The following is a 15572-nucleotide window of genomic DNA, read 5'->3' as shown; positions in this document are numbered from 1 at the left end:
ATGCATTTAAATTATTTTGAATGCAGAATATAAACTACTTCCCAGAATTAAACAACAAATTTAAACAATTTTTTTTAATTAATATTTTCAGTTTTTTTCTTGTTATTTTTACTTGCGAGTCGAAAGAAGTGTATCCCGCGATTCCGTCCGCTCTGTTTTGTCTGTCTGTCCACGCTCCTACAGCCTAAACGATTGAGTCGATTGAGTTCAAACTTGGAAGTTAAGGTTTTGAGCAGATGCGCGTTAGGCGTTTTTTCATTTTTTTTAAGATCAAAACTAACTAACGAAAATTCGAATTTTCTCAAAAACAAACCGATAGATTTTTTTTTTAATTTTCTCTAAAATTTAATTTTTAGCTTGGCTTTTTTTTAATAAGAAAACCATATTTTTGTGCTGCTCAGGATTGATACTGCTCATACAACCGTTATTTTGTTTTTTAATTTTCTCAGCAACTTATGAACTGCTTTCAATAATATTTTTTTCTGAATAAGCTCTTATATTGCCTTTACAATATTTGATCATCAAAAGTGTAATTTTTTATTGTTTGGATTTTTAAAAAAATATTGATTTTTTTTTTCAAAATTCCATAAAAACGGGTCAACATTCTTATACGAAACTCAAATGTAGAGCGTAAATTTTCAATCTCTTAACAAGTGCATACCAAAAATATTTTAGGAACAAAATTTTATATATAAAAAATTAATTAAAAAAAAACCGCTCTAACGATTTTTAAAAAGAAAAAGAGGCTGGGATGCGACCCACAATGATAACTTCTCATCCCGTCTGTCGATTTGTCTTGCTTAAAAGTTTGTCTATATGTACTCAAACAAAAATACTTAGTACTAGTTAAAGAAACGTACAACCTCTACAACTACTGGTTACGTGTCACTTCATAACTAAAATCCAAAACGCACAAGAACCTGATTGTAACCAACACATGAATAGCGATTTCTTATACCTGTTCGTACGCTAGCTTTACGATTTAAATATACGTATTCTTCCTCTTTCTTATTTTCAGATTATTTACTTTCCATCCTGGTTCTTCTAATATGAAATTAAAATAAGACTATCCAAAGGAAAAACACTTTGAACGAAATAGTTGAATACATAAACAATTGTTTTCGTTAAGTACGCTTACAAGTATATTTCACTTCGGGAATGAAATGTCCTAGGATGAATTGTTTCTTGGGATGAATTGCGCGTTTTTTTGAAAAATCAAATGCCATTTATATCTTTGAAAACAAGCTTATTTTATAGGTTAAAATATAAATATGTATATATATATATATATATAAAATCTTCTATAGGTACTTTTTTAAACAGACTTTTTGCATGCAGGAGCAAGTTCGTGCGACCCAGTCGTGTATTTTATTTCTCACACGATTCGCTTAAAAGAACGAAAAAAGGGTTTTATTTTTACAGGTTTTGAAGAGAACTCTATTTTAACAAAAATATCCCTGAAATTTCCCATTTTAGGCTTGGTAAAACAGAAAAAAATTAGAGGCATGATAAAATTTAAAAAGCTTTTAGATAAAAGTAATTTTAGTGTCTGTTTATGAAATCGGAACGAACTCCTTTTTACATCATTCGATTTTATTGTATGAAATTGGAACGAACTGCTTTTTACATCATTCGATTTTATAAAATTGTGTACCCAAATAACTGCCAATTAAATTGTGTGTACACATGAAATCTACAATCTTGTATTGATATGTAATCAGCCAGCTATCTGTCATTAAACCAAACTAAACTAAACCATCTAAACACTCAACTTGATTGCTAATTTATGCCTACATAATTATTACGGCTGATATTATGAATGCATCATATTTAAATAACCAAATACCTTTTAGAATATTTTAATATATAAGTATTTACACAATGACTAGATGAATTTTTTATTAAATGTAACTATAAGTTTCGCCGTGTGAATAATACTCATTCGGGCGATTTTATAGCAAAGGGAACGCACTTCATAACTAAACCGTCTTTATTTTGTATTGAGTGTGGCTGTGACATAAGCAAACTACAAACGTCAGTTAGTCTGAGTCTTGTCAACTCGTTAGCGTATCGTTTCATGTTTTGTCTATTCTCGGCTCCAGTAATAGTAATAGTAAATTTGTTTACATGCAATTAAGATATTTTAACAAGTTTTCATAATTCATGATTGTTTGCTTTTAATATAAACCGACCAGTTTTGAAGATCACAAAGAAAAAAGTATATGCAATGTTGTCGCCGGCGAAAAGACGAATTATTCTCATATGCAGCGTTGGAATCCTTATTTGGCTTCTTTTTCGATACTCTATAGGGGATGGTCTTATGCTTACAGTAGTTCCATGTTATCTTATCTTATATCATAAAAATAAACTATATTCGTTTTCTAATCATAATAGGTTGAAAGTGTTACCCGAATACCAGGTACTCCGATATTAGTGACAGTATTCTATGAGGCTCTTTGTCCGGACTCGAAGCATTTTATTACAAAGCAGTTAGTGCCTGCATATAAAGCAGCGCCTTCAGTTCTGGAAGTTGTTCTTGTTCCCTACGGAAAAGCCTCGGTAAGACCATAGATACTTTGAAATAGAGCTAAATATTTATTTTTATAATAACGCTTCTGAAATGGAAGAAATTCAGTACTCAATTACTTAACAATCTCTTCCGGTTTGAGAGAAAACAAAACTATATTAGGTACCCTCTTGAATAGAATTTCGCTTCTCGCATTCAAGTTGAAGTCAACCCAAGTAATTGAAAATTTAAATATCAAATTTTAAAATAAGAATACGTTGTTTTTAAAATTCAAATATAAATAATTATACATTCCTACATAGATACATCGATACACATTAAATAAACACATGTCAAGAATCAATTAATTAAAAAAAAAAAAAAACAGTTTGTACGCGAATACTTTAATTATATCAGTAAGCTTGTTAGAGGATAGTTTCGTACATACAATTTTATCTTTCCTTTTGATCAATTCACTTGCGAGTTTGTTTGTTATCAAAAATGTTTTAAAAATATGTTCTTGCCTGAAAATTTATAACGACTATATTTAATTCTAGACATCAATTAGCTCAGACGGTTCTCTGAACTTTGATTGCCAACATGGCCCTCTTGAATGCCAGGCAAACATGTATCATGCTTGTACAATAGAAATAATTACTGACCCTATAAAAAGACTCGATATGGTGACATGCATGATCAAAGATAATAGATTGCCAAAGGAAGCTCTATACAGAGTATGTATCCAAATAACTTCTGCACTTATAATATGATTATTTCTTAGTTTTTTGTGTTTTAGTGCGCTCGGGATTATAATCTGGAAACAGCTAACTCAATACAAAAGTGTTACGATACAAATCACGGCAGTGAATTATTGAAAATGAATGGAGACGCAACGCATGCATTAAGACCAGCTGTATCGTTTATACCTACTATTACTATTGACGGAGCTCAGGGAAAACAAGCAGCGATATTAAAAAACTTGATGGGTGAAGTTTGTAAAGTAGCTTCAGGAGATAGTTTAGTAAAAGATATCTGCACGAACGATTAAACATTCCATACATAAGATTTTAATCTGTCCTCTTTTATTTGATTGTTTCTTAAATTTATTTTAGGATATCAGGAAGTTCACTGACAGCAAAAATTTTAATTCAAGTCTTACTTGTATGTAAGTATATCGTCTTGGATTTCACCATTAACATTTATAGTTTGCAAACTTACCTGAAACACTAATTCCGGAAGCAATATCGGTTCTTTTACATATATCGTCTTTTTTTACAAAACTTAGTTTACTATAACTTTATAAAGCGGCCAAACTTAAAAGTTATTAATAAAGTAATGTTGGATGTGGTAAGAGAGATTAAACGGTGAATACCTAAATCGAATGGGCTAATCTTAACATTTTTTTCTTATGCAAAGTATAATGAGGTAGGGGGGAAGAAAGAGGAAAAGGTATCGGGAGTCATCGGTTTGGAAGTAGGGTGCCATTTCATAGCGAGGTTGGGTGTCAGCCGTCGTTAGGCAAATGGGGGAGGAATGGGTAGGATAGATTCGGACGAGGTAAATCTAGAATGGGAACTAGGATAGGTTACAGGCGGGGAAGGAATGCCCGTTACAGTATCTGCGGCATGCTTGTGGTGCACAGCTGAGCTCGTAGGATGTCGTAGGGGGGGGGGTCTTGCTACCGTAACTGAAACTCACCTCTTTCCAAAACATAAATCATGCCGGATATTTTGGTCTCAAATGTGCACTATCACCACTTCATTCACTTTTCTCGGTGGCCGCTGATGACGTCACGGCCTGGCCTTTACCCACCCTTCCTGGAATCCACTCGGCCTGGTTTTCGGATTCCGCAAAAGCGGACCCAGTAAAGCTCACAACCTTGAAATTACACTCCTGCCAAACCTGAAATTGGTCACCCCATACCGCACCCCCTGAAATATCTTAACTATTCCATTTTTCAATTTAAATTGCATCCAAGAGAAAAACGAACACACGGCATTTCATATCATCGTTATGTTTCTTTTTACAAAGTGGCTTACATATTTTATTTCGAGAAATGTATAAATTATATTTTATAAAACTATAAGCAAGAACAAGACTACTAGGGAAATTTCTTCGACAAAAAATAAAGGAACAACAATGGGAGCTTTAATCGCCGGAGCCCCGCGGCGAGTATTCGCTTCTTCAGCGTCCGGTATCTCAAGCGGTTCCTATGTGGGTTTTTTTTGTTGTCCCTAATCGGACCCTAATTTCCTGCCTACAAGGAGCTCGTTGTGAGTTGATAAAAAAAGGGTAGTGCAAAATATTGCGTAAGAGGACCCCTCTTCGCACTGGCGACTTCTTCCCTGATCGGAATGAAAAAAAAAATCAAAGTCGCTGAAGTTTCCCTATCACAATCATAAATAGCAAAAAAAAGGTAACGTAATGGAAATAAATTAATTAAATATAAATGAGAAAAAGACGAAAAGTAACGAAAGAAATATGAACAAATAAAAATGATATAAAAACAAAAGGTAACGAATCAAAATTAAATAAATGAAAGTAATAAAAAAAGAAACAGAATGTAAAGAAAAATTTAAATATATAAGTTATAGTAATAAAAAAAATGATTATTAAGTTCATTTATTCAAACAAAAAAATATTTTAAATTGCTAGCTACTTAAAAGTCCAAATGACCCAAATAATATATTGTTTATATTATATTTATCAGCAAAGATTTAAAACTAAAAAATAAAAAAGAATTGGGTACTCTTCTATATAAACAATATTTTTAGTTTTTCCATTTTGAGCACGAATAAATAAACAGTTGGGTGTACCGAATCTGGAACAGGCAACAAAAAGTTGGCCCTATGAAAAACATGATTCTTCTAAATTGACACCAGAAACGTGGAGTGTTTGTGCTTGTACCTTATTTATGAACATCGCAAATAATAAACGCACAGGATATTGTAATCTTTTGAATTCAAATGGCATGTCAGTAGGGATACTCGGTATCAAACTCACTTCTCCTTTTGGATTTACCAGTTAGGATATGGCAATAACTTCTTTACTGCCAATCTGGTGCCATTACACAGTTTTGGTGGATTAATGTTTCGCAATAATATAATCAAAGAACCAATTTTCAGATTCAAGCAATGCGGTGGTATACCAGCCGGTTCCAATGAATTTAAAAATTCAATTGGATAATTCATTGCCTCATCATGATTCATAACATTGTCAATAGATTTATATGTCGTGACTACACCTGGCAGTTTTGATTGAGTTTGATAATTAATGTCATTGATATTAATGTTTTTCGGTGCTAAAATGGCGTGTTTCTCAACCAATCATGATTTCTGTAATTTTGAAGAATATTCGGAAAAACACATTCAACCAACTCATCTATAGATTGCGCAAGTGTCCACAAATTGTTCGTTACAATGATCAATCCGTTGGTACTGTCAATTGGTATTTTGCAATCACCAATTTCTAACAATTGTTTTGATAACTCATGGGCGGTTGCATCATTGTGTAGGTGAATACGCATATTAATGTTCAGTGTCAATTCTCGTACATATCTCCTAAGAACTGATGACTTCAAACAGGCGTTTATTCCATCAGTAGGAGTTGATCGAAAAATGACAGGCAATATTTGACGAAAGTCCCCTGACAGCAAAATCAGAGCACCACCAAAACAACAACAAAACGCGTAAATCTTGCATTGTTCGATTAAATGCTTCTATTGATTTTGTATTCGCCATGGTGCACTCATCCCACAAAATAATTGACGTTAATCGCAGAACATTTACCATAGCAGAATTTCTGGAAATGTTGCAAGTTGGAGTATCAATCACCCGTACATTCAATGGCAATTTTAATGCAGAGTGTGCGGTCCAAGTACCTTCTAATAATGTAGCTGCTATTTCCGAAGATGCAAGTGCCAATGCAATTTTCTGTTCCGATCGAATAGTCGCTAAAATCAATGATACAATGAAAGTTTTGCCTGTACCACCAGGTGCATCCAAGAAAAATAATCCACCTGTATTATTGGATACGGCTTGCATGATTGTGTCATACACATGTTTTTGTTGAATATTCAATTTGGTTATATTCGATTGTACAAATAAACGCTGAGCCCGGGTACTTCACGGGCTTTTTTTTTTCTTTTTGTCCGGATGCGTAATTTTGTTGGTTCGCAGCTCTTCTCTTGTTTTTGTTTTATATCTTCAGTAATCCACTTCTTTTTCATAAGAAAACAAAACACTTTTCTAACCATTTTATAAAATAAATTGCAAGCAAACTCACCTGCGCAGTTCTTATTTCACTAAAATGAATTTTTGGCCGTCCTCACTCGGCAATTCCTCAGAACCAACTGCCACCCACTATTACTAGATGGGTTGGTGACAGTGTACATCGCCTCATCCTATGCATAATCCATCACCTCATCCGACACATATTTAAATCCATGTTATGTAAATTAATTACCGTCAGCTGTTGAGTTCAACGGCTTCTACCTTTTTATGTACCTTCGATTCCTTTTACCGACGTCAGTTGTGTATTAAGATGGAGCGAGTTAGTCCCTCCTTTTCATATACAAAGGTCCCTCTATCAGTTAGCATAAGACATAGTTTGGGTTTGGACCCTCTCTAACTGGTCGACCAGCAATGATAGACGTCAGATAGTAATTTTGTTTATTATATTTCGATTTTTGTTCCGTGCGCAAGTGCCTCCGGGAAATTATTTTAATTCACATAAACAAAAAATTGGTAAACTTCAATATTTCTTTCTTCGGTAAACGTTTTTTGAATCAAGTACAAAATTTTGACTTATTTGCATGACAATGGGCAGGTTCAACAGACATAAAGGACTTAAAAGTAAAGCAAGTTTCTAGCGTCTGAAAAATTGCCTTCCAATTAAGGCAACTTTATTAGAAAGTTGACTGGAAAGTTAGTCAAGAAAAATCTCCCTAACTATTAAGTCAAGTCAACTTATGTCAAAATGAAAATTGATCATGTTTTTTCATTCAACTGAAGGCTGAACTTTATTACCCTATGATTTATTTATTTTCTGCACAACTGCATTTATAGCTTCCTGTAAAAAGGTTCCTTGTAAATTCGGAAAAGAAATAATTAATATTTCATCACAATACAAAATACAAATATGGATTTACTTGTATGTTGCTTGCTTGAGCAATGTTTTGTAGACATTAGTGATTTCGGTAGTTTTTGTACTATGAACTTAAAGTAGAGGTTCGTGAAGTAAAGTTCTGAATTTTAAATTCATGATACTTGAAACACAAACTAGTTGCCTTGCCAAATTAAGTCCCTTATGTTATCTGAACCTGCCCAATATTAAGTTATATTCCAGATTTTAAATATCATCTTAAACCTGGGGTGGAATCGGCTAAGGTGATAGTTGACTATAAATTTTTTGGTAGTAAAATTGACTATCATGTTCATTCCGTCTGTGTAAGCTGATTTTACTCAATTCAATTCGATTGAACAATTTCCTATTCAAATTGTCAAAATTCGTTGTTGCCTTGGTGAAATTTTGAATAGATTCTTATAAAATATCTAAATAAAAGTATCAAATTGGCTCATTTTGAATAAAATTCTTACTTTTCTTACACGAATATGTTTTTTAACTAAACAAAGCGAACTAAGCTAATTTTCCAGTCGTTTGTGGTAGCCCTATTCCCTATTCGGAATAAACATATTTATTTAAAAATGGCTATCACATTTTTTTGTGACATCTTTTTAGGTATCAATTTGACTATCACCTTACGTAGATCAAATTCGATCTTTTTGATTGTCATTTATCAAAATCACCTTAGCCAATTCCACCCCTTTATTTTTATGTGCAAGCACTTCAAGATTGCCTGAAATCATATTGGAATAAGATCTAGATTAAATTTACGTGGAAACATGGTGTTAACGAATATATGCATCTTCGTGAGGACACCCTTTTAAACATCGAACGTTTTTGATACCTAAACTTTTTGTTTAATAGCTGGATGGTTTCATCTGTCAATTGTTTTGTCAGCATGACAAGAAAAACATGCCAAATGTCACTTGATTCAAACGATGTTGATTTCGGTTCATATTCAAAGTGCCTTATTCCTTCCCTTCGATTTATCATTTTTAATAATTATTTAAAAATTTAATTCGTGTTTGTTTTTAATTCAAACAAACACCATGTCAAAGATTAGAAAAGTTTCTAAATACGTCAAATACACCGAACAAGAACTTGATGATTACAAAGATGCCGCGGGTTCATGTGTCAAGAAAATGAGTGCAAATTTCCATCTGAATTTTCTTCCTTCTGGTTTGAAGGATTTCAAGACAGCGCTACAAAAATTACTTTTATATAAATTGATTGGAACCTACGACGATGTCCTCGAGGGCATAATTCTAGACATACACAATGTTAAATTAATCGGTTCTTCTGCAGCCATACGCTTTGACGACCCCAAACTGCACATAGACATTTCTTCCGATTGCTATATTTTCAAGCCAATTACTGGAGCAATTGTACGAGGAACAGTTCGACATGTATCTTCTTCTCAAATCTGTGTTATTATATATCGTGTTTTTAGTGTATATATAAAGCTTTTAAATAAATCTGATGTTAAACTTGAAGTTAACTCTGAAATCGAATTCAAAATAAAGGCATTCAATTTGGAGCATATGTACCCGTACATAGAAGGAGAATTAGTGAATAGCATTGAATCAAAGAATGTAAGTTATCAAAAAGAGTATCATATGGTAAAAAAAAGAGCATATAATTGTAAAAAGGAATTACATTCAGAAAACATTTCTATTCGGTTTTGTATAATTTATAACCAAACAACAACACGTGCGCAATACAACATGGTGATGTATTCCTTCCCATGAATGTAAACAAACATGCCAAAACATACTTCTACCATCTAGTGGCTCTTAAATGCTTTCAAATTGTTAACATATTTTAATTGACGACCCTTTTAATCGTTCAACTTAATGACGTGAAATTTAATAATCATTTCACCTGCGTATTTGTGCAACAGACGTTTCAATATTATATTAGGTTCATTTCAGTTCAAAGTGTAAACATTGATTGAAAGTTTTCGGATATGTTGACCTTAATCAGAAACTGCTGTTCTGAGTTACATTGTTCCATTCGTTTCACTTGAATGTGAACCTACATAATTTAATAGTTTTATTCAGCCCTATCATGAATTCCATAGCAATCGGAAATTTTTACGAATCCCGAAAAACTGTATCATGAAATCCGTTCGTAGAGGAAAATATCATACAATTTTGTATTACGCACGGATTTAATGATACAGTTTTTTTGGGATTCGTAAAAATTTCCGATTACGATGGAATTCATGATAGGGCTGATTAATCAAATGCCTTTCGGGTGTAATTTGTAACTTGCAGCTATTTATAATTCCCTTTTTATAAGTAGTTAATTTATATTTTTATTATATTTCTTGTATTTGCAGAATCTAAAACGTCCTAAAATAGAGATCGAAGATCCAGGAGAAATTGAAAATGTCGTTAAATTGATTGAAGACATCAAGAAAGATGAATGCAGTGACTCAGCGTCAATGTCGCCATCGAAACCAAAAAAAAGAAAAAAAGGAGTAACATTTAAAACAGAAGAATAAAATATACAATTTTTAAAAACATTTTTGTTTAATTTACAAAATAGAAAAAAACAATTCTCAAATCAAGGCAATTGAATTCCGATACGAATAAAATACTTTCAAAGACTTATTTCATCACAACTAATAAGAACAAAAGCCAAGGAGAAAGAATTTTACAGAATTTCAATTTTCTTTTGAACTGAAAATATACATTTGGCGCTTCGATAGAGCCATGCGGCGGCTCCAAATTGGGCTTTCTCAATACGGAAATACTTTGTTATACTCAATTTCATAACGATTAAACAACACGACGTAAAGAGAATGAACATTTTAGCATGGGACGCGATAGTGTTGACATTTTTCAAAAAGACGCAGATGCAAACAATTCTATTATTTTAAAAAAAGCTTTTGTTAACTTTCACTGAAAGTCAGTAAAAGAATTGTGGAAGCTCGCCTTTATTAATAATATTTATTAAAAAGCAATACAAATTACAAGCTAATATAAAATTTAACAAGCCTAGCTGCAGAGACTATTGGCTTTTTTGCTTAAAAATTCAAGTTACAATTTGCTTTTTTGAGAAACTCAGTAATATTATTTATATTTGTTAAGCTGGGATTTTTGAGGATTTCATATACGGGAATATTTTTTAATTTTTTTTTAATTATGGGCCGCGTCAACAGACAATGTACCAAAATATGTTTTAGATCAAGGCGGGTGTTGCAAGTGAAGCAGGTTGGAGGGTCGATTTTGTTGAGGAGGTGTTGGTGGGAAGCAGTAGTGTGTCCAAGTCGAAGTCTAGCGAAGTTGGTTATTTTTTGTTTCGAACAGTTAGTAGGGTACATCGGAGTAGATTTTAAATGGTTTATATCCTATTAGTGATGCTGATATAGGCTCCAGTCGTGACTATTTTTAGCAAAAGATAGCCTTCTGGTATGCTTGAGGAGATCGGATTTGGTGAAAATGTTGAAGGTGAGTACAGGTGCGTTTTTGGCTGAGTTCGCTGTACTGTCGGCATATTCCTTTTTGAGTATTCCAACATGGCCTGGAGTCCACATTAGTTTAATGTTTTTCAATTTTATGAGTTGATATCTAATCACTAATATAATGTCGGTGTTGTTGTTTGCGTTGATTACTGAGATGCTGTCGGAGCATATAAGGCAAAATCTGGGAGCATACAAATGCTTATGGTTGATCCGTTTTCATCAGTCATCGCATAAGATGTGGTGTCCGGAGTTTTAGAGCAATCGGTGAAAATAAATCTTAAGTCAGAGGCGATACATAAATAAAGTTGGCGATATGTGTTGTTTGCTGCTTTTATATTTTGTATAGATCCAAAATCAGCGATTAAAGATTTATGAACCATGGCGGGTAGCGTGAAGCGATGAGTCGTTCTCTTTTGGATGGCACATTGTTAAGCCTTGATTCTTTAAGAGTTGTGTCGATGGCGGATGGATGGTTTAGTTAGTTTTTAATTTGTTGTTTTTTTGATGTTGTTGTCGATGATGGAGTTCTTGGATATGTACATTGTTTTTATTTGTTGCTAAATATCTTATTATGTTAGTTCGTGCAGCTAGGGCTTTATTATGCTCTAAACAATGTTCTTTCCAAGAATATTTACAAATATCAATCCTAGAATACTTAAGTTACTAACATTATTTGTCATAGTGCTGTTTTAGTTAAGGTTGGGTTGTTGACAATTTTATTTGCGACATACATGAAGCAGTTTACCTACATTTTTCAATTGAAAGTTTTGCAACTGATTTTTTGACCATTCAATTATATCTTCTAATGCGATTTGAAATAAAGATTTACATTTATTTTGGTGATTAATTTTTGCATAAAATATAAATATCATCTGCATAGCTGCAATAACCTAAAAGCTGATACTTAATTAGTATTGCGTTAATATTATCGAAGGCAATTATAAACAGTATTACCGAAAGAGGTGATCCCTGGGGAATACCGTTATAAAGTGTTTTTTTTTTAAATGATTTTATGTATATATAATTTTATTAATATATTATAATAATATTATCTCTACAACCAGACTCCTATTGTCATTTTGGATACTAGTTGAGCTGAAGGGTATAGTGATGATGACCATTCCTAGAACACGAGTATTACAATTAAATTATTCTAGCTTTTTCACTAGAGCATAGTCCGTTAAAATAACTTTAAAAAGGGTGAGGCCAGAAAGTATGATATTGGAGGACTTTAACATTTAGATGTATACATTTTTTGTAGATTAAAGCCAAATCAGAAGTACAGATAACGATTTTGCATTCTCTCAGAAGCTCCAAACGTCTTTAAGGCATATTTGGTGACCTCGTTTAATTGATAGTTACACATAAGTTGGTTGGTCATGCACATACCAAGAGTACCGAGATATTCAGTTTTGTTTATGCAAATTTCACTCATGATGATAATGGCATTGTAAGAGACTTCATCTCTTCATCTCTTACCATCATTCCTTTAATTAAGATTATTTTACACAATATATATTTCAAACACATGGCAACCCATTTACGATATCATGCACTTGCATAAATTTAAAGAGAAAAGCTCTTCGTTACATTGTTATGTTTTATAAAACACATGTTATTATTATTATTAATGTAAAGTCTGCATGTTAGTTTCAATTGTACTTGTTTTTTTTTATAGGCTTGCATGCTTGCTTTTATAAAGTAATAATTTTAATTTAAGAACGCTTACAGCAAGAAGGTTGAATAACGATTTAACAATTCAAGACAGGGTTGGGCTTTTCAAGCATTAAACTTCACGCTGTTGCTTATTCCCCAATAGTTTTGAGATGAGAATTTAAGGAGGCAATTATATTGTGTTGTTAATGTCCGAATATGATTGATATTAGTCCGGAAACGTTCATTATGTACATATGTGAATAAAGAGCTAAAAGTACTATCGTCAGTGAAAGAATAATTGAAATTAGAAGTTACGAAGAACAGGTAGTTTGCAACAACGAAGCCCTGAGGCGCACCAGTCCAATAAAACTTGTATTAAAGTATTGTCTATTACCTTATTTGCAGGAGTTTTTCCTTTTTTTTATTAAGTATACGTACTGTGATTCACAATTGTAATGAGAAAAATAAAAAAGAGGCTGGGATGCGAACCACACTGATAACTTCCTACCCGTATGTCGATTTGGCTTGCTTAAAAGATTTTAGGTTTTCGTGTTGGGTTTAAAAAGTTGTTAGTTAAATTTTTCTTAAAAATTTAAAAATATATGTATATTAATAGTTTAGTTTGAAAATCTAGTTTTGTTAAATAGATTTTTAGTGGAAAAAAATGTGTACCAATTTTAGTAGCATTTCTTAAATTTTTACAAATTGGATGAATGAAATTAATTTGAGAGATGTCAAGAACCGAACATCAATTTTTACCAAATTTGCGTACTATTTTTTGTAGATTTTATTTTCTTATGAAAAAACAGGCTGTTGGTTTTTTATTTGAAAACTACTGAATATCGAAAACAATGTTTTCTGTGAAATAAAAAAGTTTGAAGACAATATTTTAAATTCTTGAAAAGATATTTGAGTAGAAATTCAATTTTTACCAATTTTGAGTAATGTTTTTCTTAGGTTTTTATTTTTTATAAAAAAATTGTCAATTCGATTTTTCTCAAAATTTTACCAGATGTTAGAAGCATAATTTTTAGTTGCACACAATTGTTTTTGAGATAAAATCATTTTGTATTCGTAAAATTTTCGAGCTGACAAATTTTTTTAGTTTTTTGTTTCATAAAAAAAACGTTAATTGGATTTTTCTCCAAAAATATACTAGTTTGGTATCACGTTACAATATATTATATAAAATAATTTAGAGATATTTAGGGCCATTGCAAGCCTTTATTCTTCCCCGCTCAACATGGTTTTCTTAAAGGTAGATCCACTACGACTTGAGAATGGCAAAGAAGTTGATGTCGTATACACTGATTACAGCAAAGCCTTTGATAAAATATCCCATAACATAATTTATCTCAAACTAAGAGCTCTAGGCTTTCCATCTATATTTATAAACTGGATAAGCTCCTATCTTGCGAATAGAACTTATAGAGTCCTTTTCCGTAACTCAGTCTCCAATCCTATACATGCAACTTCTGGAGTCCCACAAGGTAGTCACCTTGGCCCCCTTCTCTTCGTCTTATCTGTTAACGATGTCTGTCTTAAATTAAAAAACTCAGATATCCTAATGTTTGCGGATGATAAGAACATTTTTAAGATTATCTCTACTCCATCTGATTCCTTACTTTTACAAAATGATCTTAATATCTTTTTTGTTTGGTGCATGCATAATTTCCTAGTTAAATGTAGGTAAATGTAAACAAATAACCTTTTCGCGCAAACAAATCCCATCTCATAGAGTATACTACTTCCTTAATGACGTCGTCAACATAGTCGATTCTATTAGAGATCTTGGTATTATGTGTGACAAACATCTGAATTTGTTAATGGACAATATAGATTCCCCGGAACTCCTGAGTGATATTCATCTTAACACTAACCCTCGAAATCTGCGACCTGTTTCCCTTTTCTATATCCCTCATCACCGCACTAATTACGGGCACTTTGAACCAATGTCTAGAATTCTTCGTCACTGCAACGCTGCTATGGTAGTTTTCGATTTCAACATTTCCAAATCCCATCAGAAAGATACCCTTTACTTTTTCCCTTTTTGAGTCCGAATTCCCCGTCCCCTGTAATTTTAAGTTAAATAAAATCAAAATTGTTAGTTCTTGTACATTAAAGAGCTTTTATGTGGGCCTTAGGGCCTACATGAATTAATGTTGAAAACTGATAACAAGAACTGCAAAAAAAAAAAAAAAATGTTAAGCTAGTGTTAAGTTAAGTTATGATAGCTTGTATTAAGCTAAATAAATAAATAAAATAAATAAATAAATAAACCTAACCAACATTTTCCCCTTTTTTTTAAACTGCTATGGTAAACAATTTTCTTGTGAATCTTTTTTGCATCTTTCTGCCTTATTATCTGTATAACAAAATTTATTTGAAGTCGATATCTCTTCTGGATCTTGAGCTACGGACGTATGAATGTTCGTACACACGCACGCACATCTTTCTAAAAATCTTTTATTTTGACTCTAGGGACCTTGAAACGTCGAGAAATGTCAAAATTTTCAATTAGACAAATCGAACCCATTACAATAACTTCCTTTGAAAAGTTAAAAAAAAAATTATTTACAAAATGAGAAATGATTTATGTGGATTTCTTTTAGCTTACAAAAAGTCATGTCGTTTGAGACTTATGGCTGAATCACAAACACTTATCAGCTTCGGCTTACGGTGGGCCTGCATCGAGGTTGCTTTGAATGACATTTCTATTATTTCATTCCTCCAAAGAGCAAACATTTTATTTTGGCATTTTTGTACAGCTGTTGAGCTGTCAGACAAAGCAAATATTCAGATAATTGAACTAGAGCT

At 32.5% G+C, this 15572-nt stretch overlaps 2 protein-coding genes across 2 annotated transcripts; both read left to right on the top strand.

Annotated features, from left to right (window-relative positions):
- Positions 1-2040: 2040 nt before the first annotated feature.
- On the top strand, positions 2041-3577 carry LOC129950151 (GILT-like protein 1). The gene is made up of 4 exons (XM_056061988.1): positions 2041-2329; positions 2395-2559; positions 3064-3240; positions 3303-3577. The coding sequence occupies exons 1-4, from the start codon at positions 2228-2230 to the stop codon at positions 3552-3554; spliced, it is 696 nt and encodes a 231-aa protein (XP_055917963.1). The 5' UTR covers positions 2041-2227; the 3' UTR covers positions 3555-3577.
- A 4964-nt stretch (positions 3578-8541) lies between these two features.
- On the top strand, positions 8542-10155 carry LOC129950207 (DNA-directed RNA polymerase I subunit RPA43). Its single transcript, XM_056062053.1, has 2 exons — positions 8542-9222; positions 9972-10155. Exons 1-2 carry the CDS (start codon positions 8680-8682, stop codon positions 10134-10136), a joined length of 708 nt encoding a protein of 235 aa, XP_055918028.1. The 5' UTR covers positions 8542-8679; the 3' UTR covers positions 10137-10155.
- The last annotated feature ends 5417 nt before the right edge of the window (positions 10156-15572 follow it).

The sequence above is a fragment of the Eupeodes corollae genome, chromosome 3 (genome assembly GCF_945859685.1).
Source record: "Eupeodes corollae chromosome 3, idEupCoro1.1, whole genome shotgun sequence".
In the NCBI taxonomy this organism is placed as follows: domain Eukaryota; kingdom Metazoa; phylum Arthropoda; class Insecta; order Diptera; family Syrphidae; genus Eupeodes; species Eupeodes corollae.
Note: the sequence above shows the minus strand (reverse complement) of the source record. Positions and strands in the feature narration are given on the sequence as shown.

What these genes read in the sequence shown, in the direction of transcription:
- LOC129950151 (XM_056061988.1), top strand. Translation starts at nt 2,228, where the DNA reads ATGTTGTCGCCGGCGAAAAGACGAATTATTCTCATATGCAGCGTTGGA. An exon ending in GGGATGGTCTTATGCTTACA is followed by an intron (nt 2,330 to 2,394) that starts GTAGTTCCATGT and finishes TAATCATAATAG; the next exon opens with GTTGAAAGTGTTACCCGAAT. An exon ending in TTCCCTACGGAAAAGCCTCG is followed by an intron (nt 2,560 to 3,063) that starts GTAAGACCATAG and finishes ATTTAATTCTAG; the next exon opens with ACATCAATTAGCTCAGACGG.
- LOC129950207 (XM_056062053.1), top strand. Translation starts at nt 8,680, where the DNA reads ATGTCAAAGATTAGAAAAGTTTCTAAATACGTCAAATACACCGAACAA. An exon ending in ATAGCATTGAATCAAAGAAT is followed by an intron (nt 9,223 to 9,971) that starts GTAAGTTATCAA and finishes TTGTATTTGCAG; the next exon opens with AATCTAAAACGTCCTAAAAT.